Source organism: Paroedura picta, chromosome 13 (assembly GCF_049243985.1).
Source record: "Paroedura picta isolate Pp20150507F chromosome 13, Ppicta_v3.0, whole genome shotgun sequence".
Taxonomy (NCBI): Eukaryota; Metazoa; Chordata; class Lepidosauria; order Squamata; family Gekkonidae; genus Paroedura; species Paroedura picta.
The window spans coordinates 8,094,762-8,122,264 of record NC_135381.1 but is presented as its reverse complement, the minus strand read 5'-3'; the positions used below and the strand labels follow the sequence as shown (position 1 = coordinate 8,122,264).

General features: G+C 49.2%; 1 protein-coding gene across 10 annotated transcripts in view; it reads right to left on the bottom strand.

The window, feature by feature from the left end:
- ARVCF (ARVCF delta catenin family member) overlaps positions 1-27,503 on the bottom strand; it is a 377,274-nt gene that overhangs the window by 191,106 nt on the left and 158,665 nt on the right. The window contains exon 1 of one of the 10 annotated variants that reach the window (XM_077308993.1): positions 19,691-20,176. The exons of the other annotated variants lie outside the window; for them this stretch is intronic. Within the exon in view, the coding sequence (XP_077165108.1) occupies positions 19,691-19,711 (21 nt within the window). The 5' untranslated portion in view covers positions 19,712-20,176. Of the gene's footprint in view, positions 1-19,690; positions 20,177-27,503 lie in introns of those variants that run through there. 10 annotated transcript variants of the gene reach the window in all.

Genomic DNA, 27,503 nt, shown 5'->3' with positions numbered 1-27,503 from the left:
AGCCTGCCGCCAAAAGAAGACATCAAGTAGGTTAAATTTTTGTGGGCAGGCAAGGTAAGGCAAATGTACAACTTGGTTTCAAGACTTTCAAGCTCTGGCAAAAGAACAAGTCATTCTCCTAATAGAAGATAAAATGGCGATGGGGAATGCTGCCGCCAAGATTTACTTAATGTAAGAAGAGCCCTCCTAGATCAGAGCAATCATCCATCTAGTCCAGCATCCTGACTCAAACAGTGGCCAACCAGTTCCTCTGGCCAACAGTAGGGCCTTTCTAAAAACGCTGAGGCCTTTCTAAGAACATAAGAAGAGCCCTGCTGGATCAGCCCAGAGGTCCATCTAGTCCAGCTTTCTGTCGCACACTGTGGCCAGCCAATTCCTATGGATGCCCAACAGCAGAGCATAGAGGCCAAGGCCCTCAAGAGAACATACGAAGAGCCCTGCTGGATCAGACCAGTGGTCCTTCTATTCTACCATCTTGTCCCACACAGTAGCCAACCAGTTATTATGGAGGATCAATGACAAAGTACAGAGGACAAGGCCTTCTCCTGATACCGCCTCCTGGCATTGGGATTCAGAGGTTAACCACCTTCTTTCTCTCAGACCCCTTCCAAAAGCAAACTGACGTCTTCATTTATTGCTATTCAGTGGAACAAATAACATGTCTTCAGCAGCAGTGGCAGAGGAGTGTATAGAATCATAGAATCCTAGAGTTGGAAGGGGCCATAGAGGCCATCTAGTCCAACCCCCTGCTCAACGCAGGATCAGCCCAAAGCACCCTAAAGCATCCAAGAAAAGTGTGTATCCAACCTTTGCTTGAAGACTGCCAGTGAGGGGGAGCTCACCACCTCCTTAGGCAGCCTATTCCACTGCTAAACTACTCTGACTGTGAAAAATTTTTTTCCTGATAAGTGTAATGCTGTCAGGCCAGAATAGAATCAAATCAAAAGGTGCAGGGATACTCCTTATTGGAGCTACTTTGGTTTGATGGGTGGAAGGTCGCATTTACTTTAGAACCAAGGCACTGTTTACCTCAGAAAGGTGAGGGGGGGGGCATGGGAAGTGATTCCACACACCAAGGGTAGTCAAACTGTGGCCCTCCAGATGTCCATGGACTACAATTCCCAGGAGCCCCTGCCAACGTTCGCTTTGATTACCCCTGCCATACGCAGACGGGCCTGACAGCCTGACAGAACTGAGTGAAACAATGAAATTAGTCAGTGATTATGAGTTTGTCAGGATTCAACGTTCACGCAGTCAGCAGAAGGCAGGAGCATCCCGTGTCAGTTTATTTAAGAATATAAATCCCTTCTCCAAACTCACTTGGATGAAAGCATTGAAGGAATTTAGGGATTAAGAAGCCCGCGTCAAGATTGACTTCAAAACAAACATGAGCAAAAGGAGGAAAAAGTTACAAGAAAATTTGCAGGATTAGCCTCCACTGAAGCTCTCTCTCTCTCTCTCTCTCTCTCTCTCTGTTTGGGTGAGTAAACACGATTTAAGCAAGACAGCTGCTCAAGCTGTATTTCTTGCTCTGAAATACACCTGTACTAATAGGAGATAATATACTGAAAGACTGGCAAAAAGCAATTTGAGGTTTTTATACGGAATAGTAAAAAAAAAAAAAGGTTTACACTAAATCTTAAAGCTGCCTAAGATTCACTGGGGGTGTGGGAAGAAACAGGATTAGCTATAGCTGGGGACAGAACTGCATCATTGAGAAGTAGATGGGGCCGATAAAGCAGGGGGGACATGAAAAAAGATCCCCCCCCAAATCATTAGAGCTGTACCTTTGTAAAAAAAACTACTGTAAGTAATCCAAAAAAAAAAAACAAAGAGAGAAAGAGACAGGCAAATTTCCAACAGCAAAATCACTCATGACTGAAACCTCCAGATGTTCATGGACTACAATTCCCATGAGCCCCTGCCAGCATTTGCTGGCAGGGGCTCATGGGAATTGTAGTCCATGAACATCTGGAGGACCAGAGGTTGACTACCCCTGGCTTAAAGAATACTTTTCACAGGAGGTACCCACCTTAACATATGTAATGGGCCACGCAGCATGCAATCTAGATAACCAATTAGGCAATTTTCTCTTTTTTATAAAGCAAGTGCATCTTAAGAAAGACGCCGTTATTGATCTGTGCAAAAATGGAATTATAAAAATCTTCTGAGGAAAGCCTCACAAAGATGGGCAATGGGTTATCAATAGTTGCAAGTCAGAGGCCGCAAATTAGAGAACCAGCTATTCCTAGACGGCTCGCTCTATCTGGATAGTTAATTTAAGTCAAAAGAAAAAGGGACTTTCTTTCTAGTGAGCGTTTGGAGCTGGCTTTCCTAACCAGGGTTTCGTGGGGTTTCTTGATGGATCTGGAAGGACGTCCTGAATGGGTGGGAGTTACTTAATTTCTTTATATATTTTATTATTTATTTATATTTTAACTTGTATACCGCCGCTCACAAAAAACTCATGGCGGTTTACAATAAAGGAATAAAACTTCCCACCTCACAAAACCTCCAGTACATTAAAAGATGGCTGTTCTATCGAGTTAAAATTTGATAATTTTGAAAATTTGTTAAACATTTAACAAAAAAAAGGCCAGTGATGGGCCTGGAGGGGGTGGGAAGGGGAGGGGCCCTGGGTGGGCTGGTAATCAGCTATACTTCCCAACAATATTTTTCCCCCGGAGTCCATAAACAATAAACATTTTAAAAATGTCCATACACATTTATCCACAATGGACCTTTAAGTACACATACCGAAACACAAAGGGGGCGAGAGGTAACACTTTTGCCCCGGAAACATTACCCCAACAGAGAAATGCTTCATTAGAGTGCAATGCCTGACTGTAATACAGAAAACAGATAGTCTATAAATAAAATAAATGGGGCAAAACTCGAGACTCCATAAACAGTTTTGTCCGGGAGTGAAAAAGTTGAGGTGCAAGCCCTTTTTTTAATGCACGGTACGCACATTCCATACTGCCTGTTCTACGTTTTTGCTTCGGCTAATTATTTCAATATATTTTAAAACCTCTTCCTGTCATCTTGAGCCCTCTTGGACCCACATGAGACGAAAAAAGATGAAAGTCGCAGCCCAAATGTCTCACACCTCGTAGGGCACCAAATTAGTTTGAGCTCTCGGCCTCTGGCTACATTGTGAAATTTCACAGAGCGCTTTTCGTGTGGCTTGGTCATCGGCGCATCAGGATTACGGCTGCTCCAGGGCTCTGCTCTCCAACTGAATTCATAGTATGTCTGGCAAAAACAAACTCAGTTTGGATAAAGTCTCCCCTGCCTTTAAATGAGGTACTCATAGTAATAAGGGCTTGATTTGCATAATATGGAGCTATACCGTGGTACTTCCTGACCCAGGATTGCCAACTTCCAGGGTCGGGAGTTTCCCCTGGATTTCTAGACTACAGGGGGTGAGTTGCCCTGGAAGAAATAACACATCCCTGTTCCCTTCTCAACCCCCCCTCCCCAAGCTCCACACCAAATCACCAGCAATTTTCCAAGCTAGGGCTAGTATCCATAAATAGCCTTTTCGGTTAATAATTGCCGACTACATGTGGAGGGGTGGGGAATCATACCTGGCTCTCTACATTAAAGGCCACTCTCAACCACGACACCAAGAAGGTGGAGGTAGTTCAGTCTGGCAAGTCATACTGTATACTCAACGACAGAACATGCAGCTAGAAATTCAAGGTCGGGGAAACACTGACCAAAGGGGACTCTGTTCCTGTCTTCCATGAACCAGTTCTCCAGATTCCGCCGCTCTTAAGCACTGCGCAACGCTGGCATACCAATGGGAATATCTATGTTCCCATCTGCGAAACGCGAAATATATGCACGTTCCCCCAGCAAACACTGCCCACTCACATCAGTTCTAAAGCTGTGTGCAACATGCCTCAGCCTATCCCCAAGGATTTTTGGACAACAGCAGCACACTGGAGTCCTCTGGCCACTCAAAGCCCTGGCATCACAGCCCAGTGAGAGATGGGCACGGTTGACCATCTGTCTGAGACACAATGTCATCAGCTTGGCTTTTTCCTTCGCGTGGACTGCCGCCAACCAATTTACACATGGCGATGTCTCCAGTAAGTTTAGGTCCGAGACCAAGGCAAGTTCCCCACAGCTGTGAGGCTCATCAATAAGTTCATCAATTAACCAATGACACTTCTTTCCACCCTTCTCTGTCATCTTCCCACACCCAACTATTTAAGGGACCCGCCAGTCCGTGCTGCCCTCAGGGTGCAAAAAGCTGGAGCTGATCTAGAAATAAAAAACATGAACCTTGGATGACTCTGAACTAAGAAACACGGAGCACCAGGCCAACCCAATACTTCGCCGTGTCCCAAAACGCATCTTAACGAGGGGAAAGGTTCAGATCTTAAATTAGACACTGTTTATACCCGGTGGAAACATAATTCCAAGCCCACTTCCTTACAGCAACAAGAAAATCTTGGCTCCCTTCCTTGTAGAAAGAGCTCGACTCATACATCCATATGTTCTCCTTTAAGAACAGGGAGAAGAGGAAGAAACTATACTTTTAACGTACAGGAATCTTTTGTTCTGTAGGGACAGAGGAAGAAAAGCTATCCACAGAATGTACTTTGGCTACGATTCTTGACCAGCGAGATAGCAAGAGCTGTAATTTTGAAAATTTACCCAGGGTTTAAAATATCATATAGGCCTCCACGCAGACTCAAGCATTCCCGCCTCTGTAGACAGGAGCCTTTGACTATACTGTTGTAAAAAGGCAGATGTTGATTCTATCAATGTTTCTTTTTCTGGAACTACTTTGGACAACAGCCAGGCTCTTGGGGGGTTTCATTTGATATTTGCTAGGCTTCTGGTACAGGCTTAAAGGGCGTGTGTAGTGGGGAGAGGTTTACACTGTATTTTGGGCCTTTGTTGGCTTTTTACTGAAGTCTCTCCCTCCCCCTTTCAAACTCAGCTAGGTTAAATTAGAAAAGCAAATGCAGAAGAAGGGGGCAAAAAAGAAAAACACCATGAAGCCACATGAGAAAAGAAAAATATATAAGTCACGTTATCTCGGCTGCCAAGATTAGAATCCTCCAATGAAAACCTGCCGGATGAAAGGCGGCAAGCGGCACCTTTGAAGTAACCGACTGGATTTCCAACATGGCTGCTACTCCGCCGAATTTGGCACAGAATTAAAGAACGCGAAGGGACTAGAAGGTCACCTAGTTGGACCTCGCTGCGAAAAACAGGAAGCCATTCAGCCACCGAATCTGTTCCCCCAGATTAGCTATAAAAACAATATCTGATCCATAGAATCCTAGAGTGGCAAGGGGCCATGCAGGCCATCTAGTCCAGCCCCCTGCTCAAGGCAGGATCAGCCTAAAGCATTCAGGAGAAGTATCTGCCCAGCCGCTGCTTGAAGACCGCCAATGAGGGGTCTTCCACCTCCTTAGGCAGCCCATTCCACTGTTGAACTACTCTGACTTTGAACATTTTTTTCCTGATCTCTAGCCGAGGTGGCACTTACGGTGGACCCATCAGCAGAAGTAATATTATTATCAAGTTCCTCAATAACACATTGACTTAGAAGAATTCTCCAAACGGTGAATTATCAATGGTGCTTTTGCAAGCTGCACATAGCCAGCTCTATGTTCCAGGGAAGGTTCCCAAAGGTTATTACTTCTGTTAGGTCCACCTTGTGAAGTCCACATTTGGACTTCTGTTGGAATTAACCTGAACCGTTGTCTGAATTTCCTGCATTCTGCAGGGGGTTGGACTAGATGACCCTGGAAATCCCTTCTGACTCTACGATTCTATGACTTGTTGAATTCTATTATTGTACACAAATTTACAGTATTGTTGGGTTCTTATGATTGTCTTTATGATGAACTTATAAAGGACTATTTTGCACTTTTGGAAGCATTATTTACTATAATTTCAGAGTCATGATTACACCACTCCCTTTTTTTTCTGGTATTGCCCACCCGGAAGTGGACGATCCTAATTTAGGGGCTTAGGAAGTAAACCTGCTTGGCTTTCCACAACTCCCGTCCTCCAAACCAAACGCCCTTTAGATCATAACCCATGCCGTGCATTTACCTTCTGCAAATAAATTTTATTCACATTTTTAAAGAAAAGGATTCTTAAAGAATGCTTTGTGTACGGCCATGACAGGTCACAAACAAATGAAATACATACAGGCGAGGCAGGGCTGCCACTAGAACACACCGAACCGTGACGATAAATCTTGTAGGAATGTAACAAAATTGACCCACAGAAACATCATTCCGCTTCTGTCACCGCATGGCCGTCGCAGCATCCTCAGGCTGGGGACAATGGACAGAGATGCGCGAGGTCCCCCTCCCGTTTCTACCAAGTTGACGGAACACACTAAATAATGTTTATGGCTATTAAAATAATGGGAATCAAAGCCACCAGATGCCGTAACCACAGATGTGAAGGTCAATGCTGACACCTAATAAATAACAGAAACCAGCCTTGCTTTCCTGCCTCCTTTTAATCTTACCATAGAGGAGGACTTTAAAATGTCACCTCTCATTTTCTTCATCCTACTTCTGCCACTCACGGAAGCTTCTACTGAGCTCCCTCTTCCCTGGAAGGGAAGGGGGAAGAAAAGAATGATGGATGCAGAGTGTTTTCAAAGTAATTTTAAAATGCTTCCCCCCCCCCCCCCCGGCTGAAATAACCTGTTGGAAGGAATGTGGTATCTTTGAAAGGTGGTACTACACTTAAAAGAAGCCGGGAGCCCTACTAAATGGACATCCCTGACATTATAAAGCTGTTGGCTAGAGCTGGAGCTGGCATTGATGGATGGAGAGTTGAACAAAAGGGAAAAAAAGAGCAGGGAGTCAGCAGACTGAGAAAATCACATCATAAAACACAAGGTAACTAGTTTGACTTGATGGAGATGGAGTGCGAACACACTCGACCGCAGGCTTTCGCAACCAGGGTTTCCTGACAGCCCTGGCAGGGTTTCCAAAATGGGTGGGAGTTAAGCTAGTTTGGTGTAGTGGTTAGGAGCACTGACTTCTAATCTGGCAAGCCGGGTTCAATTCTGCACTCCTCCTCCACATGCAGCCAGCTGGGCGACCTTGGGCTCCTCACAGCACTGATAAAGCTGTTCTGACTGAGCAGTAATTTCAGGGCTCTCTCAGCCTCACTCACCTCAAAGGGTGTCTGTTGTGGGGAGAGGAAAGGGAAGGTGAATATAAGCCACTTTGAGACACCTTTGGGTAGGGAAAAGCGGCATATAAGAACCAATTCTTCTTCTCGTTGGTGGGGCTCACCTAACAGAGGCAGCTGTGGCCAACACGGTTCCATTTACACCTGGACATTTTTTATTCCCCTGTTCCTTCAGAGGAGTCTTGTGCATGGCGTCCTCCCCCTGTTTTATCCTCCCAACAACCTTATGAAATACATTCAGCTGTGGTAGCGAACGGCCCCAGGTCATCTGCTGAGCTCCACGGAAAAGACAAGATTTGTTCTATTCGGTGTGAGCCCAGCCGTGACACCACACTGGTCCAGCCTCCCCCAGCCTGCTTAGACTTGCACTGAGCTTGTGATGAACATTTCCCTTTTATCCTGTTTGCACAAGCCTTTTGCCCCAGGGCAGCCCCAGGAAGGGCCTAGACAGTGCTAGCGTCCAGCTGTTTTCAGCAGGGTCAGGCTGGTTTGCGTGTTGCTTCTGTTAGGCATGACATCCAGCTATCGGCCCACCGCTGCACATCTCCCTGAAAAACAAGTTGCAACGTTTTGCCTGCAGCGGGCTTCACTGCAGAGCGGCTAACACACAAGCTGACTTGGGCTGAAGGGGATGGCAGCTAACAGGCAGTACAGTAGTGTGTTGTGCGCTGTAAGAAACGCATCTTAAATCAGGGGAGCTTTATTCATAATTCACAGAGTCATAGAGTTGGAAGGCACCTCCTGGGTCTTCTAGTCCAGCAGCCCCCAACCTTTTTATGGTTGGGGACCACCTCCAGGGAAGAGCCGGCGGCCCGGGCGACGTGCATGCACGTTAGCACCCCCTGGTGGTGAAAACGTGCATGCGTGGAGCTGCCGCGCATGCACGTTTTCACCACCAGGGGCGCTAACGCACATGCACGGCAGCTCCGCACATGTGCGTTTGTGGCCGCCGGTGTGCCGCCGGCCGCACCTACCTCTTCCCCCCCCCCTCGCAATCAAGAAGCTAGCCAGGCCACGAGCAAAGTGCCTGCTTTGGCGGCTGCTTCTCTCGCGGCCTGGTGAGATTCTTGCTGCGGGGGGGGGAGGCAAGCGTGGCCGCTGGTGGCCCGTTACTGAGGCCTTCGCGGCCTGGTACCAGGCCGCAGACCGGGGGTTGACGACCCCTGTTCTAGTCCAACCTCCTGCAGAATGCGGGAAATTCCCAACTACCACAGTGTCCCTAATTCCATGCCCAGATCACCAAAATCCCTGGCCAGCCTGGCCGTTCCCAAAGTGGCAATTGGCATTGCCCTGGGTGTGCAAGAAAGGGCCACAAGAGCAGAGCACCGACACAATCCCTTTGTGCACACCCACTCATAAACTGCCCAAGTTCAGATCTGCCAACCTTCTGTGTTGTGTCTACTGCTGAAGCTCAAGAAGACACCAGCAAACTGTCAGGGGCTCATGGGAATGGTAGTCCATGAACATCTGGAGGACCACAGGTTGACTACCCCTGCCTTTAATGCATGGGATGTTGCCATTGTTGGGAGGGGGTGGAGAACCAGAGAGAGGGTTCCTTTTCTGTTGCTTCACGGCTGCCGCTGCGGCAATCAGGTAAGGGGGGGTGGGAGTTGGAAGGACAGCCGTTCCCGATGAATTTATAACTCTTGGAACGCAACTTTTTGGAGTGCTTTCTAATGTTGCTCATAATTGCCGGCTCCATTCCAGATTGAGCCGGGGGGAGCCCATTCATCACTGGTTTAGTGTAATTATCCAATCATTACTCAGGCTGATTTCAGGTTCCTCATCCCTGCTGCTTTGACCCGAAAATCCTTTGCCGCGTTGCTTCTCTCTTGTCCAAACCCAAGCTGCGATTCTATATTTGTACGCAGTTTTCTGGTTCTTTCTCTTTTTTTTTTTACACCAGCTACACATGCTGCAAAGTGTGCGCATTTTGCAATGTTTATTCGTGTGTCGGTAAATCAGAATCAGGCCATATATGCGTGACCCATGCATGCGGTATGCATAAATCTGGTACACAATCCATATAAAAGCTTACTATGTGCACAGGTGATGGGAACAAATCTACACCGCCAGCAGTTAAATGCAGGCAGGCTGAAGGCACTGCTGGTAAACACAATGAAAGAAAACAAAGAACATTCATCCCTGAATGCTGATATCCCTTGCAGAGGAGGAGGAAAAATAAGGAGGAGGAGGAAGAAGACATGCTGGCAGGGGCTCATGGGAATTGTAGTCCATGAACATCTGGAGGACCACAGGTTGACTACCCCTGCACTAGGGAACCCGTGGCATCCGAGAACAGCTTGGTTAGGAGCATCGTTTGATTCCCTGCTCCTCCACTTACAGCCAGCTGGGGGACCTTGGGCTAGTCACAGTCTTGATAGAGCTGTTCTGACCGAGCAATAATATCAGGGCTTTCTCAGCCTCACCCACCTCACAGGGTGTCTGTTGTGGGGAGAGGAAAGGGAAGGCAATTGTAAGCCGCTTTAGGTAGAGAAATTGTAAGCTGCTTTAGGTGACTCCTTTAGGTAGAGAAAAGCGGCATATAAGAACCAACTCTTCTTCTTCTTCTGTAATATCAGTGCTCTTTCAGCCTACCTCACAGGGTGTCTGTTGTGGGGAGAGGAAAGGGAAGGCGATTGGAAGCCATTTGCATGTGTGGGCCTTGCCCTTTGGTCACCCAAGTGCCTTGACCTGAATAGCCCAGGCTAGGACAATATCATCAGATTTCAGAAGCTAAGTAAGCTCAGGCTCGGTTTGTGTTAAACGGGAGACCACCAAAGGAAAGAGAAGCTGTTTCCTCTGTTCATCCTGCGCCCTGAAAACTCATGGGTTCACCATCACACGCAGCTGTCAAGGGGAATCTAGGGTGTGGCCAGGCAGTGGCCCTAGTGGCTTGATGCAAATCCACAGTGGGTGGACCATTATTTCTTAGAGCAGGGGTAGTCAACCTGTGGTCCTCCAGATGTCCATGGACTACAATTCCCATGAGCCCCTGCCAGCATTTGCTGGCAGGGGCTCATGGGAATTGTAGCCCATGGACATCTGGGGGACCACAGGTTGACTACCCCTGTCTTAGAGGGCCAGCTTTCAAGGTGAATTCTCTCTTTTAAAAAAGGGGGAATGGAAAAGAGACAGAGCGTCGAGGAAGGAAATATTTGCTCCTCCTGCACTCTTGTCCTCAGCAGAATCTTCACTGCTCCAATGAGTTGAGGACGTGTTGGGAATTTTTGCTTGTTGGCACCGCACTGACGCATGAAACAGACATTGTAGGTGTTTGCCAGATGTGTCTCGAGAAGGCATCGCGCAAAGGGAAGCAAAATTGTGTCCGCGTAGGAAGGCTTTATTAGTATTATTTTTGCTCTGTGGCTCTGGGGAAAATGCAATTGTCTCCGGCAGTTATGTAGGCAGATACGTATTAACTACCAAATGTTGCATCTTGGTCCATGCTATTAAACTTTCTTAGCATCTAATGGCAGTGTGGGACACCCCCCCCCCCCACACACACACACACAAACAGTATTTTTAGGTTCAAGTCTACTGGACCCACACAAAATTCAGGAGTTCCCCTGGGCGGGGCATCTCCAGGCCACCACTGGAGGTTGGGAACCCTACTTAGAGCTGCTGCCAATGAATGGCATTGGGCGACGTGCCTCATTCCTCCGATCTAACAGATGGCAGAACGTTTAAAATTATGCACAAATCAAAGTTCTTTTTTCCCCCCATTTCTTACAGTCAGCAAACTGTATTTGCCACTAAGGACGTTTCAGTAAACTTGGATGAAAGGTTGAGATCCCTAGATAAAAAGAGGACCCACTATTTTCCTTCTCAAAAATTCCGCCTGCATAAGAAGTGGATTCATGGGTTATCTGTAAAAGGGTTGAAATAATAAGGAAGTCTAGAGATAATCAAATCATTGTTCGTAAAGAGATGCAGAAATGGGGAAAGGTCACCGAGGCAGCCTTCACCCCCATGGGAAGACTCACGATCAGATTTGCCAAGCTGTTCAGTTGATGCAAACACGGGAGCCAACAACACTGAGAAAGGTTACACTTATCAAGGTGTTTCAGAAAATAAAAGCAAATGAAATGCTCGCACAGTACACTGAAAAACCTTTGGATCCTGGCCAGTATACATGGAGCAATGCTGTGGGCATGTCTTTCGCATGTTTGAATTGCATGCTCCAAGAGGGCTTCAGCTGGAGATGGATGGATTGGGCTGAGCATAGATCAACTTTTAACACCAGAAGAAATGAAAATTTTCATCTCATTTACTATTTTTATATACTGCCTTTCCATATCAGGTTCGCTCCCCAGCCACTATGACTTATTACAAATGTTCTTTTTTTGCTGCAGAGAAGATTGGGTTAGAATGACAAGTACCTATTGGACAGCGCCCGTGTCATCCATGCCTGCTGAATAAGAAATCAGTTGGGCTACACATTCCAATGATGCAATCAGTTAAACCCAACATTCAAGCCAATAAAATTTTTAAAAGCTTCCAATCGGTTTAAGAACGCAATCACTGACTTCCTTCCCCCGAAGCCATGCGGAACCAAAATGTTTTTAGACGTTTCTTTAAAAGGCAACGAACCCAGCCAGAAAAGCCAGGGGGAGGGGATTTCATTGCACAAGGATCCCTAATAAACCCCAACTGTGCATCCACACAAGAAGGTAAGCTACCTGGCAGATCTTAAAATTTGAGAAGGGGGCAAGATAGTGTAAAATATTCTAACATTAAAAAATGCACAACAAAGATTCAAAATCCACACTGAAGTATCATCATACAGAGCAATGGTGCCAGAAAGTCCAGCTGAAAGTCATTTTTCTGCCTGTGACAGTATTTAGAGCCTTTAATACTGGAAACTTTTTAACCACAAATACCAATGAAAACTTGTCATGCAGGTGAAGCCTTGCCACTGTATCTCAGCTCGGGTTGCTAGAAGGCAGCCAAAATATTTAACCTAAGTTTGTTGCTTTCTAACTGTCTATTTTTGGGAGGAGGGGGGGGGGAAACATAAAGTACAGCGTAGCCGTCACAGCAGGCCTGAAAGATCTCCACACGTAAGTGTTAAATAATTCCTGAGCCGCTTTCAAGACGTTTCTCAGACTCCCAGGGGATTTTGACAGGGGCTTGGAGTGACTTTCAGTTTTTCAACAATTCCCCCCCGCCCCTTTCAGATGTGGTAGCAATTTTTTCCTACTATAAGGGCATTCAGACTTGCCAACAATGATACGTTAGCTTGTCTCTAATACACAGAATTTGAGCAAAATGCTGCTATTACGGTGGGGGCTGTCTTGGGGGGGGGAAGTCTGCACATAGAAACTTTGGAACTCCCAGGATTGAGTTCTTCTTGAGTGAAACTTCCAAGCCCACTAACTCCAATGGGGTTTTTAACAGCCTAGCTCTGCTTAGGATAGCACAGTAAGCGTCAGGAGGCTGGATTCTCTGAACATTCTCATGAGAACTTCTCCCTGGATTTGGGCATTCCAGATCAACTGGCTGTCTTTGGGTTCAAAAAAAAGCACAAAAAAAAGCTCTAAATTGCAGGGAATTCTACGCTGCAGGGAAATCTTAACATTTCGTGCTAGTTAGGTTGAAAGTTGGACCTCTATCACAAATCCAGTCCCACCCCCCTGTCCAAATCTGCCAAAATTGAAAAAGTGGGTGATGTGTCATGCAAAATTTTGCTGACGGAAAGGATTTCCGGAAGACTTCCCCGCCTCCTTCGGTTGAAGCTCCCCCGAAGTCCCATGAAATGCTGCTTTCCCAGAAACAGCTCCCCAAAATCCCATGCATTACAACTCCCTGAAGACCCATGAAATGCTGTATCCAAGAAACAGCAGGGTAAATAGGTAGGTAAGACCAATAGCCAAATATCACCTCTCCCTTACATCAGGGGGAATTTCTTCTCCATCTCTATAATTCCTCTCATTATTTAGAGTTTAAGCCACTTGCCCAGATCTCATCAGATCTTAGAAGCTAAGCAGATAAGACCCCGGTCTGTATTGGGAGGGGGGGGACCACCAAGGAAGCTGAGGATCTCAACGCAGAAGCAGGCAGTGTCAATCCACCCCTAATGTCGCTTGCTTTGAACACTCTATGGGGTTACCATAAGCCAGCTGTGACTTGGTGGCATTTTGAACCAGCAGAAGCCACTGAACCACTTGGGGGAAAAAAGCCAACAAAGTAGCAAACAGTAAAAGCCAGGTAAGACAAAAATAAAAAGTAACATATGTTAAAAGCCAAGTTAAAAAACAAAAACAAGGAAATGCCATAAATGAAAACAACAACAATGTAGCAGGCATTAAAAGCCAAAGGCAATAAATAAACAAATAACAACGAAGCAGCATACATTAAAAGTCAGGATTAAAACAACACCCAAGTCAATGCAATACATGAAAAGAAAAACTATTTTGAAAACAGAAATCCCAACAGCCTCAATGAGGTCAAGGAAAAGTCCAATAAAGTAGCAGAAACCTAAATTAATCCAAAATCCTGGGGAATGTTCTATAAAAACATTAACCTGATGCCAAAAATAAATCAATGTAGATGTCTCATGAATCTGGATGGGGAAGACATCCCATCAAGAACTTAAAAGGCTCTTCTCTGGGATCCCCCCTCCCCTCCATCTGGTCCCTCATGAATTGACACTGCAGTCTGTATCCTCTAGAGCAGGGGTAGTCAACCTGTGGTCCTCCAGATGTTCATGGACTACAATTCCCAGGAGCCCCTGCCAGCAAATGATGGCAGGGGCTCCTGGGAATTGTAGTCCATGAACATCTGGAGGACCACAAGTTTGGTGGCCAAACAGTGGCTCTCCAGAGGTCTACGGACTACAATTCCCGCAAGCCTCTGCCAGCATGTGTTGGCAAAGGATTGTGGGAATTGTAGTCCCGGGACCTCTGGAGAGCCATAGTTTGGCTACCCCTGCGTTTCTCCATCTTCAGCACGGTGCTCCTCAAAGCTTACCCAAAACCAGGAGATCATAGCTCTCTGTACCTAGTCTTCTCAGAACAAATTTTGAGTCCAGGGGCATCGTTTAAGACCAACACAAATTTATTCAAGGCATAAGCTTTTATGTGCATGTACAATTATTTATTCTTTCAATTTCTATCCTGCCACTCTCTATAGACTTGTGGCAAGTTACATACAAACAGTAAAAAAAAAAAACAATAAAAACTTATCAAACTCCTTAATAAACGCCACTGCTCCTAAACACTCCCCCAAACTGGCTCTCGTGGATTCCCATCTTCACCGAAGAGCTTAAGATCACCTCCTCCCCTCTTCTGGCACTCCCAACTATGTTTGACAGGGACTCTTTCGCATTTAGGAAGAATTTATTCACCATGGAGTGACGTTTGGCAGAAATCTCTGCAACCACTTTCCCTACTATCTCGCCTTTATTTTTAGACATCCCCTTGCCACAGAAGCAAAGAACTTGCTTGTCATCCAGCAAATGATTGTCAGAGCTTGGCTCCGGATCCTCGTCCCTGCCGAAAATGCCTGCAGCTCAGAGTCTCCGGCCATGGCATGACATCCAGCGGATGTAGCGATGCGGAAAAACAGCAGCCGTTCCCTCGGCTGCCAATGGCACAATTCAGATACTGTACTGGACCGTGGAAACTGAACTGTTTTTTGCTATAATCCCAGATCAGAGAAGCCCTGGTTTAGGACAAACCAGAATCAGAGACCTTGCGCCAAAGTGAGTTTGCAGAGTGCTGCTGATGCGGACTATGGCTCAGCACGACGTACGAATGGCCAAAACTATGATTATGGATGTCTCGTCATCTTCCGAGGACCGTGTTGAACAGATGGGAAACGAAAACAGGCGACTCCAGATCATGGATTGCTTCTGGGTTTGAGAGCGTCAACCACGAGTCGGGTTCTACAGTGGAGTTCCATAATTTTCATGCTTATGAAAGTTGGGCTTCTTGGCATGCGGTCTGAAAGGGCAAACCACAGTTTGTCGCCGGTTGGTGAACCAGAATCAGAAAATGCAGTTTGCAAGCCACGGTTTGTGCAAATCATGGTTTGAAGAAGGGTTGGTTTTTATACCCTATTTTTCACTGCCCAAAGGAGTCTCAAAGCAGCTTACAATTGCCTTCCATTCCTCTCTCCCCACAACAGACACCCTATGAGGTTGGCGGGGCTGAGAGAGAGCTCTGACAGGAATGCTCTGTGAGAACAGCACTAACAGGACTGTGACTAGCCCAAAGTCACCCAGCTGGCTGCATGGGGAGAAGCAGGGAATCAAACCCAGCTCACCAGATTAGAAGCTGTCACTCTTCACCACTACACCACTCCGGCTTTGATGTGAATAGACATTGCTCTGCTTCAAAAGGACTCATACACATGGAACCAGAATCGAATTTAGAAGGAGAATGCGGACAAGCACACTTCAAACTGTGTTTAGCTTGTTTCACAGTTGGAAACGCAAACCGTGGTTCTGGTTTCTAGCTATGGTTAGTACAGTCCAGGGTTTGGCACAGTATTTAAATCCCAGGCGCTCCCTACAGGCAACCACCACGTTTGCAACTCCCTGCAAGTAGCCAGCAAAACTGAGATTTTGGTGGGAATGTGTACACCGGCCCTTGATAAGAAGAGAACAGACATTGATGCTTTATTAATTTGGGATTTGGCTTTCTAGAGAGTGTTTAGAGTCATCTAGTCCAACCCCCTGCACTATGCAGGACACTCACAACCCTCTCGCTCATCCACTGTAACCTGCACCCCCTTGAACCTTCACAGAATCATAGAGTTGGAAGGGACCTCCTGGGTCATCTAGTCCAACCCCCTGCACTATGCAGGACACTCCCAACCCTATCGCTCAGTTACTTCTGTTTGGTCATCAACAGTTTCCAGAAGCCCTCCATCTATGAGACGGGGCAGGTTCTACACCCCTTTTAAAAAGAGGCATTCTCTTTTTGCGTCACTGACTCCTGCAGATTATCTTCTCCGACCCAGCCATTGTAGAAATTAGCTTTTGGGGCGCAAGGGACTCCTTCGTTTTGGATGCTGACACGCAGACGCGCAAGGGGTGTGTGAAGCAAACTGGGGGGGGGGCAGCAGACAAGCAGTTTGCTTTGCCGGCCTAAGAGAAATAGAATTATACACCTAAGGAACTCAATAAAGGCCCCCAAGTTCATGTTTTGTGTTCCGAAAGCGCTCACAACGGGCGAGCCAATGTATTAAACCGTCGCCTGTACTTCCCAGGATATTGAGTTACATCACTTACTGTACATATTGATTTACACAAAAGCCACGGAAAGCAAACAAAACTTGCCTTTGATCCAGGTGGCTTGCGTGTAACTGGCTTAGCCATGCGGGTGCCCTCCTCCCTCGGTTTCCCCGCTGAGCAAAACAACTTTAATTCCATGCCGACTCTCTCTAGGGGCCTTGATCTTCCCGGAACAAAAAGTTCAGCCATGCAAAACTTGCCGTTATTTGAAAAAAGAAAGAAAGAAAGATGTATTGCGCATAAAGGTGTGGCTTTCCACTTCTTACTGGAAACAGGTGCGCTCACCCACTAACCCCCCCCTTCCCACAGGTGTTTGCCCTCTTAAGCAAGCCCTGAGCTTCCAGCTGGGAAAGAATCCACCTCTTGTGTTCTTCCAGGTAACATTCTCTGGTTCCAGCTTTAGGCCTGATTATTCTGTCCTAGCAAATGGAATGTCACAGTCAACATCTTGCCGATGCCAGGAAGGACATCGGTCTGGATGAAGCGGTGGGGGGTCGTGAATTTCACCTGGGAGCAGGTCTTTCAGGATTTCAAACTGTCGGGTGCTAAGGGAGGGGAAAGCCCTCTTGTATATTACCCGCCCCCATATACAACTGGGCAGGAGGCTTGGGCCAAAATAATCTCCCCCATACCCTACTTTCTGAAAACTTCTGTCATTTGTATATATCTGAGGGACCACCTGTCACCCAATGACCCCCACAGGGCTTTATACTCTGTGGGCACTGATTTGTTGGTGACTCCCGGCCCGAGAGAGGCATGCTTGGCCTTCAAGCAGGGCCACGGCCTTCTTGGTCCTGGCCCCAATCTGGTGGAATGAGCTCCTGGGTGAGCTGCGGGCCATGCGGAAGCTTTCTGTGTTCCGCAGGGCCTGCAAAACGGAGCCCTTCTGGCAGGTCTTTGGTTGAGGCCAGGGCATTGCCAGCTAGCCCCCCCCCCCAATTGTGGGTATTAGTCTTGGGTGTGGGGCTTATTTGGCCTGTTCAGTGTGTATTTTACATTGTATTGGTAAAGGTAAAGGTAAAGGTATCCCCTGTGCAAGCACCGAGTCATGTCTGACCCTTGGGGTGACGCCCTCCAGCGTTTTCATGGCAGACTCAGTATGGGGTGGTTTGCCAGTGCCTTCCCCAGTCATTACCGTTTACCCCCCAGCAAGCAAGCTGGGTACTCATTTTACCGACCTCGGAAGGATGGAAGGCTGAGTCAACCTTGAGCCGGCTGCTGGGATTGAACTCCCAACCTCATGGGCAAAGCTTTCAGACGGCTGCCTTACCACGCTGCGCCACAAGAGGCTCAATATTGTATTGGTATGTCCTTTTAATGGGGGTTTCAATGGGATTTTTAATGAGGACCTTGTGACCCGCCACGAGCCATTGTATGGGAGTGGCGGGAAATAAATAAATAAATAAAGGATTATCTTTGGCAGTATAGGATTCTGGAGTCACCAGCGTCCTTTTAAGGAAGGCCTCTCTTACATCCGGTGTTCCAAATTCAGGAGGAATCCAAACTGCTCCAATTCACTTTGTTTCAATGTGCTTTCCAAAAAGACCACAGGAAGCAAAGCAGCTGGCCCCCTTCTCTTAAGTGCCCAATGGACCATTTAAAAGCCTGCGTTCTCTTCGTTTGACCATAAGAGCAGCATGGGAAAACTGACATCATGCCAGAACACATGGATTTCTTTGTCCTCGACCGCTCACCCTGCCCCCTTTCCCAAAATCAGATTGCTACAATATTCCTGAACATTCTTGTTTTCCTTCCTTCCTTCCTTCCTTCCTTCCTTCCTTCCTTCCTTCCTTCCTTCCTTCCTTCCTTCCTTCCTTCCTTCCTTCCTTCCTTCCTTCCTCTTTTGCATTCCATGTGGAAAACATCCAAAGGGACGGCTTTGCCTGGCTACCTTTCTAGACATCGATATCTGACCGAATGCAAAGAGACGGCGGCAACAGTTTTGGGCCACGCAGAGCAAGAAGACAGAAGAGAAAAGACACTTGTGTGTTTTTGCAGCAGCCACAGGTGGCACGCGCCACCGAGAATGCAAACCAGAACACACGTTGGGGGGGAAAGGACAGAAAATATTTTGCAAATACCAGATGCCGGAGTCTGACATGCTCGTGAGGAAGTCCACTACTCGCCCCTCGATAGGAGCAGGACACAATGACTCCCGTAAGAGGCAAAGCAGGGCAGGTGCCGGATAAGTGCCTCCCAACAGCTCTGGAGAGACCTGAAGGTCACCCCCACAACCCTCTCCCCTGAAGCAAGATCTTTGCACATCAGCATGCCTTTGTCTGCCCACGGCCCCACTGATACAAGGTGCCACAAATTTAAGAAACCGGAGACCCACCAAAGTCCTCCGGAAACTGGCACCAGAGCCCCGACCTCAGACCTCACCCGACGCCCCATCGCCAAGATGTCCACCTGGTCTCAAAGATCAACGCAGGGCAAGCCCCTTTCTAGACTAAAGAGATATATTCGACTGAAAATAGCAGCCGGCATCTTCTCTGCCTTGCCCTGCGGAAAACAAACCAGGGGAAACTATTCTCCCCCCTTTCTCCGTGTGCCAAGGGTTGGTGTGAAGCCCCAAAACCCAGAACCTCCCGTCTGGCACTTGAATTTGGTTGTTTTTTTTTTTTTGGGGGGGGGTGTCTCTTTGCAAGATGCTGTTCCCCAAAACCACCGAGGGAAAGCACAGGCTGCCTAAACGCTTCAGCCAAGGGAGAAACACACTGAAGCACCTCCAAGCCAAAGGATGGCTTTTTTCTCCGGTTTCATTCAAGCATCTCTAACGGGGACTCCCGCCAGGAAGGGAGGCCAACTATCCGGGAAAGCAGCTCGGCTCCGCTTTCTCTCCGCACAGGGGGAGGCTAAGACCGCGGACCCAGGCAGGGCGAAAAGAGCCCAGAGCGGGGTCGCCATCCTCCCGGCCGCGCAGAGTCCCCGGAGCCGCCCTGGATCGCCCGCGCAGCAACTGGAAGGTCACAAGGAGACAACCGCCGGCTCCCCCTCGCCCGGGAAGACTGCGAAGGCGGCTAAAGGCGCAAACTGGGACTGGGAAGGCGGCTAAAGGCGCAAACCTCTCCCAGGGGCTGCATCCAGCCCAGCCCCCTCCTTGCGCAAGCCCTTGCGCCTCCCCCCCAGCCCCCCCCCAAATAACCACACAGAAACGCAACCAGGGGCCGTCAAGGCAAAAAGAGGGCTCCCTCCGGACCCCCACCCCAGATCACCCCCCCCACCGCCCCCGGCAAAGCGCGCGCAAGTTGAGCGGCTCACCTGTTTGAGTTCCGCAGGCATGGGGGCGCCGGCGCCGGCTCCGCGGTCCCTCCCGGGCGGGCGGGGGGCGGGGAAGAGGCGTCTTGGGAAACCAGCCGATCTCGCCGCCGTCCCGAATCAATCCGGATTGGGGGGAGGCGGGGGGGGGAAACCGGCTCCCGCGCCGGGGCTCCTTCGCCGCCTTCCTTGCTGGGAGGCAGCGAGAGCAATCCGGCCAGGCGCCGGGCCCCGGACCCGCGCGGCTGCCGAAGAAACAGGCGGGAGGGCGGCGGGTTCACATGCTTCGCTTCGCCTCCGGGGGCGGGGCCCGAGGGCGCCCCTTTGGGCTGCCGGTCCGGCAGGCGACGGGGCTCCCTCCGCCTGCGGCAACAGCCTCGCCCGCTGGCCTCCGGGGGCGCCAATTGACAGTCGCAGCTGGCAGCGCCGAGCAGAGCCCAGCCGAGCCGGCCGCCCCAGGCCACACCCAGCCGGGCGGAGGCGGCGGAGGCCCCGGAGAGTCGGGCTGGGCTGGGCTGGGCTGGGCTGGGCGGGCTCCAAGCAGACCCCGCCGGCAGCGGCAGCGCGCACGCCCGGCGGGCAAAGGGGCCGGTCGGCGTCTTTTTGGGTCAACGAGGTGCTTTGCTCTTCCTTCCTTCTCTCCGGCCCGCCCCGCACCCGCCCTCCCCGCTTCCGAGGCAGATTCACACGAGCAAAGTTTCCGGGCGCGTGTGCCGCTTGCCCCACTGGGGGACCGAGCCCCTCCTGGCGCCACGCTTCGGAAGTTGGAGGCCGGCCTTCGCTTCGCACCGGAAAAGCGCCCTGGACTGGTGGACACGCGGATGGGTTGACCCGCTTCATTTGTGCTGGATTCATTTGGGATTGATTGCTTGATTGGCTTCACTTGTGCTCACCTGCTTGATTGCTGCTTGATTGGCTTTATTTGACTGAAGGGTTGATTTGTGAGGGATGGATTGGCTTCATTGTCTTTCTTCCCAATGGGGACCCAAAGCCACCTCCTCTCCTATTTTTTTTTTAAATCCTCAGAACACCCCTGCGAAGTAGGCTTAGCAGAGAGCACAGGACTGGCTTGAGGTCACCCAGCAAGCTCCCATGGCGACAGTAGGGATTCGAACCCAGATCTCCCGGAAAGTAGTCCCATCTGGCATCTAACCACTACCCCACACTGGGTTGTTGGGGGGGGGATTAAAAGGAAGAAATGCTGGTTAAAAGAGAGGAGCCTAATTCAGGAGAGAGGGAGGGGGCAGGATTCGAGCCTTCATGTCTCATGTGGCTCACAAGTGGGAGACATGGTCATGGTTAATGAAAGCAGGGAGAATTTTGCTAGCAGCTGATTCGCACCTTAGGGAGTAGGGCAAGTTGGGCCTGAGGTCCCCCACGCTGTGTAATAAGGTAAAGGTAAAGGTATCCCCTGTGCAAGCACCGGGTCATGTCTGACCCTTGGGGTGGCGCCCTCTAGCGTTTTCATGGCAGACTCAATACGGGGTGGTTTGCCAGTGCCTTCCCCAGTCATGACCGTTTACCCCCCAGCAAGCTGGGTACTCATTTTACCGACCTCGGAAGGATGGAAGGCTGAGTCAATCTGGAGCCAGCTGCTGGGATTGAACTCCCAGCCTCATGGGCAGAGCTTTCAGACTGCATGTCTGTTGCCTTCCCACTCTGCGCCACAAGAGGCCTTTAAACCAAAACTGACCAACAACACATAATGCCAGGAAGATCCATTGTTTGCTTATGTATATAAATTGGGGTTTTCCGGGAGGGACAGGCCAATGTAAACAGGAAGGTTCCTCTGGAATCTTAGCAATTCGATTATCTGCTGTGCCTCCTCTGGAGGATGCTTCCACACAGCGGGGGCAGTCCCAGGAAATGTTTAGCCCTCCTTGACTTTGTCTCTCTGCTGGCTTGGTTTTAATTGGCGCCCAGATTCTCTCCTCCGATTCATAGCCTCATTGCGAAGATTATGAAGAAGTAGGGTTTCTATACCCTGCTTTTCACTGACCGAAGGAGTCTCGAGGCGGCTCACAATCGCCTTCCCTTCCTCTCCCCATGGCAGACACTCTGTGAGGGAAGTGGGGCGGAGAGAGCTCTGAGAGAACTGCTCTGTGAAAACAGCTCTAAGAGATCTGTCACTGGCCCGTGTGGGAGAGAAGTGGGGGATCAAAACCCAGTTCTTTAACCACCACTGTCCTTTAACCACCACACCACGCTGGCTCGCGATGATGGGAGAGAGAGAAGAGGGGAGAGGGAGGAGTCTGGCCCATTTCCCTTCCCCACAGCCCACTTGGGTTGTCACCATGCAACGTCCTCCTTGCAACACATCCTTCAAAATTAAATTCCCTTAAGGATCATGACAAGGGAATTGAGAGAGGGAAGCTCTTCTTTCCGGACCTGGCCCTGGTCAAGGCCAAATGCACGTCTCTTTGTTCAGAACTGCTTTATGCAACCTGATTGTGAGAATTTAGGCAGATTGTGGGTGGGTGGGCAGAAGGGACAGTGTCTGAGCTTGGCTCTTGTGGCCTTTTCTTGCATGCCCAGGGAAATGCCCTTCACCACTTTGGGGTCAGGAGGTAAATTTCTTCCCGGCCAGACTGACCAGGGATTCTGTTTTTTTTTGGGGGGGGGGCATCATCTGAGAATGGAATTTGGGTCACTGTGGGTGGGCAGGTAATTGTGAATTTTCTGCATTGTGCAGGGGGTTGGACTAGATGACCCTGGAGGTCCCTTCCAACTCTCTGATTTTCTGATGATTCTACCCGGGATCATCTGGGCATGGAATTGGGGTTCCTGTAGGTGGGCATTCTGCAGGGGTTTGGCCTAGAGCAGGGGTAATCAACCTGTGGTCCTCCAGATGTCCATGGGCTACAATTCCCAAGAGCCCATTTGCTGGCAGGGGCTCATGGGAATTGTAGTCCATGGACATCTGGAGGACCACAAGTTGACTATCTCTGGCCTAGAGGACCCTGGAGGCATCTTCCAACTCTATGGTGCGGAATATGGTTGGGAAGCAGAGCTGTGGACACACCCACCTGGAGCCCCTCCCCTTCCCACCCCCTCCAGGCCCATCATTGGCCATTTGAGAGGGCAGGTATACATGACCATATATGGTCATATAAAAAAATACACACTTAACAAATTTTAAAATATATAAACATTAATTAACTCTCGCCCATCCAGGAAACCCTTCCAGGGCCATCAAGAAACCCCAGGGGTTCTCGAAACCGTGGTTGAGAAGACGTGGTCTCCTCTGGCTCTGCCGCGTCCCCTGTAGAAGTTTTCCACAGCCTTTTCTACCTCGTCCTTTTAAACAGCAGTGCTGGAAACAGAGACTTCTGCATGCAAAAGCAGATTCTCTGCCCCTGAGCGGTGGCCCTTTACCCTACCAGGAGGGAAGGGGATATGATGAGAGAAGATAAAACACTTCAGTCCGCTGGCAACTTAGTCGGGTGTGACCTGCCCCTTCCCACAAGAGAGGGGGGCGTAGGCAGCCCGGAGCCAATGGCACAAAGGCCCAATGAGGAAGTCGCGTCACGTAGATTCCTGTCTATTTTTAGAGGAGGCAAGTCTGTAAGGCAAGGTCCCCTCTTTCATCTTTCCCCCTTCCCCTGCCTTCCCCCTCTCCGCCCCCGCCCCCGTTTCTTCCGTGCTTCCGCCTCCCTTCGGAAATGTTTCCACTGTTTAAGGGCTATCGCTAGCTGGCTGCATCCATCAAACAATAAGCGTCCGAGGGAGGAAGAAGCATTCCGAGGCCGTTAATCTCGACTTCCTGCTTCCCTATAAAACCCTGGCAAGGGATGCCCGTGGACCGCACGGCGTCAGGGGGAGGTTTTCGGCCTGTGCCTTCCGCAGCCAGCAAACTAAACAGCGTTATGATGAAGATCCTTCAGGGGTGGCGATTAGTGCTGTTCTACTCTTTCGATCTTTGTGACATCAAGCTTCTCCTCTGGCACTTCCAAACTTTGGCTTTAAAACCTTAGCAGCTTAGACTTCTTATTTTAGGGCTGGTTTATCCATGTAACATGTGCTACGGGGCCCACGCTTCCAGGGGCCCCACACGATGCCTTCCGCTCCCACAGGAGTCTGGGCTGTAGCTTCCCTCCTTCCCCCTTTTCTCCTCTTTAAGGACACTCAAAGTGACACCCCTTTCCACTGTGGGTGTGTGTGGGGGGACCCTTCCATCTCCAAACTGGTTGCTCCCATCGCATTTGTACTGTGCTAGGGCCACGCGAAAGAGCCTCTTGTGGTGCAGAGTGGTAAGGCAGCAGACATGCAGTCTGAAGCTCTGCCCACGAGGCTGGGAGTTCGATCCCAGCAGCCAGCTCAAGGTCGATTCAGCCTTCCATCCTTCCGAGGTCGGTAAAATGAGTACCCAGGTTGCTGGGGGGTAAACGGTAATGACTGGGGAAGGCACTGGCCATCCACCCCGTATTGAGTCTGCCAAGAAAATGCTGGAGGGCGTCACCCCAAGGGTCAGACACGACCTGGTGCTTGCACAGGGGATACCTTTACCTTTAGGGCCACGGGCATCCTTAAACTAGCCCTGGAGCTACGGGCCCCTTAAATCCTCACACCACTCCTGATATATATATATAATATAACAATGGTTTAGCACAGGAGGTATTTCCAGCTAGACATGAATTCACAAGTGATACCCCAAAATAGAAATATAAGGGAACAAATTCGTCCAAGAAAAACAAGACGCTGGTGAAAAATGCAGAGCATGCAAGAGAGTCGGGCTGTTCCCGTTTAGACCCAGTTTGGGATTGACGCTTCTTGAACCAAAAATAAGTTCCAGATTTTGGAAGGTGCTGATGACAGGCTTCCTCCTTGTATACGTACACACACGTCTTTCCTCCTGGGGGCCTCTAGATCCCAAGATCTTCTCTGCAGCCCGGAGAAAGGGGAGGCGGGAACACCTGCAGCCTACCGCAACGTAAAAGCACATCTCCGGGGCCAGGACTCCTGGGGCTGCCAGGGGAAGAGACACGGCTCACAGGCAGAGCACCTACTTCACAAGCAGAAGGTCTCCGGTTCAATCACTGGCATCTCCAGTTAAACGAATCAGGTACTAGGTGATGTGGCGCTGACCTGGATGGGCCAGGTTACCCCTATCTTGTCAGAACTCAGAAGGAAAGCAAGGCAAGGTCAACTTTGTTTAGTACAGGGGTAGTCAACCTGTGGTCCTCCAGATGTCCATGGACTACAATTCCCATGAGCCTCTGCCAGCGTTTGCTGGCAGGGGCTCATGGGAATTGTAGTCCATGGATATCTGGAGGACCACAGGTTGACTACCCCTGGTTTAGTATGTCCAGGGCTGCTTCATATGGGAAGGCAATGGCAATCACCTCTGAACATCTCCACCTCCAAAAACCCAGCAAGGATTCCATGGGCATTCCGGAGGGGAACCATAGCCTTTCTCCTCCCGGCTTAATGGGCTTGGCCACAAGCTAGGGAACCGGCTGCTTCCACTGTCGTCCCCCCCTACCCCTCCCGAGTGTGACCTCCATGAGCCCTGACCTGGAAGGTCCAGAACAGACCAATCCTTTTCTCCTTCCATCTCACGTTCACCGCGGCAGAAGTTTGCACATGCTGTTGGATCTTCTCCGCAGATCTTAAGAGTGCATGTGAGTTTACGTTCTGCATGGACGCCTTTATTCATTTATATTCTGCTTTTTTCCCCAGCAATAGCCCAAAGTGGCTTAGAAAACAGCTCTCCTCTCCTCCATTTTCTTACCACAAGTCTGTAGGTTAGATCGGGATTTCTCAACCAGGGTTTTGTGAAACCCTGGGGTTTCTTGACAGCTCTGGAAGGTTTTTCTAAATAAGTGGGAGTTGATTTTTAATATATTTTTTAAATGTGTTAAACACTGATCAGGTGATATGACCGTATATGGTCCTATCAACCTGCTCCTCCCCACGGCCAATGATTGGCTTGGAGGGGGTGGGAAGGGGAGGGGCCCCAGGTGGGCATGTCCACAACTCTGCTTCCCAACCATATTCTGCACAATCGTGCCACTTCTGCAGTTTCTTGAAGTCTGAAGAATGTTCCACGAGTCTGGCCCGAGGACACCTGCACAGCTAACATGGGGATTCAAACCCGACTCTTTCAGGATCCTAGCCCAACACTTTCTCTTCCATGTCTCTCCGGATCTCATAGGGGATGTTCCGGAGGAGACATTCATTTAAACCTCCAGGCCACTGTTTAAATCTTTGATTACCAGCACTGGGAATAAAGCCGGGAAGCCCGGTGGCAGCTGATGTAGCTCCCACGAGACAGGCTATTGTGTGACCTCTGCACAGAACGCATTCTAGCCCTCCAGCTCTGATTCATGAGTCAGCGGCCCAGCCATTATTGCTTAGGAGACGGCAGTTTCTAGTTGCTACACGAACGAGCACAATTTGAATGACTAAGCATTTTGAGAACAATGGACGGGGAGGCGGCGCTTTCTACCCCATTGACAACACGGCCTGTTCTGAGGTTGTCGTTTTGCCTCTATTTTTATGTGCGCTTTTGTCTTCCCGATCCTGGCGACAATGTTCAAGATTTTGGTTTGGGTTTTTTTTTGTTGGTTTAGAGCAGGGGTAGTCAAACTGCGGCCCTCCAGATGTCCATGGACTACAATTCCCAGAAGCCCCTGCCAGCATTCGCTGGCAGGGGCTTCTGGGAATTGTGGTCCATGGACATCTGGAGGGCCGCAGTTTGACTACCCCTGGTTTAGAGGGAGGGGTTGTGCTAGGGAAATGAAGTGCGAGAATCCTCCTTTCCCCACCCCAAATTAGTCATGAGAATGTGCACTGCCGGGCTGGATCCTCCCCCCAACCCAGAAAAGCCCCATAATTGTATCACTCCTGTGACATTTCAGGATCAATCGTTGCATCATTAGACAATACAGCTGATGTCCTGTCTAAATTCTCTTTTTTCCCCCCCTCCACTGGGCTTCTTAATCTTGTGGAACGCTTCGTAAATCCACAGTATTGGATGCGCTTCCACTTTGCAAAAACCTAACCATTTATAATAGTCATGGGAAGATCATTCCCGTTGGTCCGTCAACGATGGATCAAAATACAGGGTTCCGTCGATACCAGAAGCAGCCTCTTGGCAACAATGCTAAACCAAACCGGAACCAAACTCTGTGACATCAGCATCAAACGAGCACCCCCCAATCCAAATACAGCCCACCGGATCGTCCAGGGTGCAAGCTCCCCTTCCTCATGGAGGAGTGAGTTGAGCAGGGGTATCTCTAGATTCCAAAGCGGTTTACCTCTGGTCAGCAGTTGTTAGAGGGACCCTCATGAGAGAGGCATTGGCCTCAGTGCACCAGCTGAAGATCTTTGAGGATTTCTGGTTGACTGCAGGGAGAAACCAGAGGCTGGATGAGATAATCTAACCTGGGCTTTCTCAACCAGGGTTTTGTGAAAACATGGAGTTTCTTGATGGCCCTGGAAGGGTTTCCAGAATGGGTGGGAGTAAATTATTTTAAAAATATTTTTTAAAAATTTGTTAGACATTTATCAGGTGATAGAACCACCTATGGTCATGTTGACTCATTCTAAAATGGCCAATGATGGGCCTGGAGGGGTGACTGCAGGGAGAAACCAGAGGCTGGATGAGATAATCTAACCTGGGCTTTCTCAACCAGGGTTTTGTGAAACCGTGGAGTTTCTTGACGGCCCTGGAAGGGTTTCCAGAATGGGTGGGAGTAAATTATTTTAAAAATATTTTTTAAAAAGTTGTTAGACATTTATCGGGTGATAGGACCACATATGGTCATGTTGACCCATTCTAAAATGGTCAATGATGGGCCTGGAGGGGTGGGAA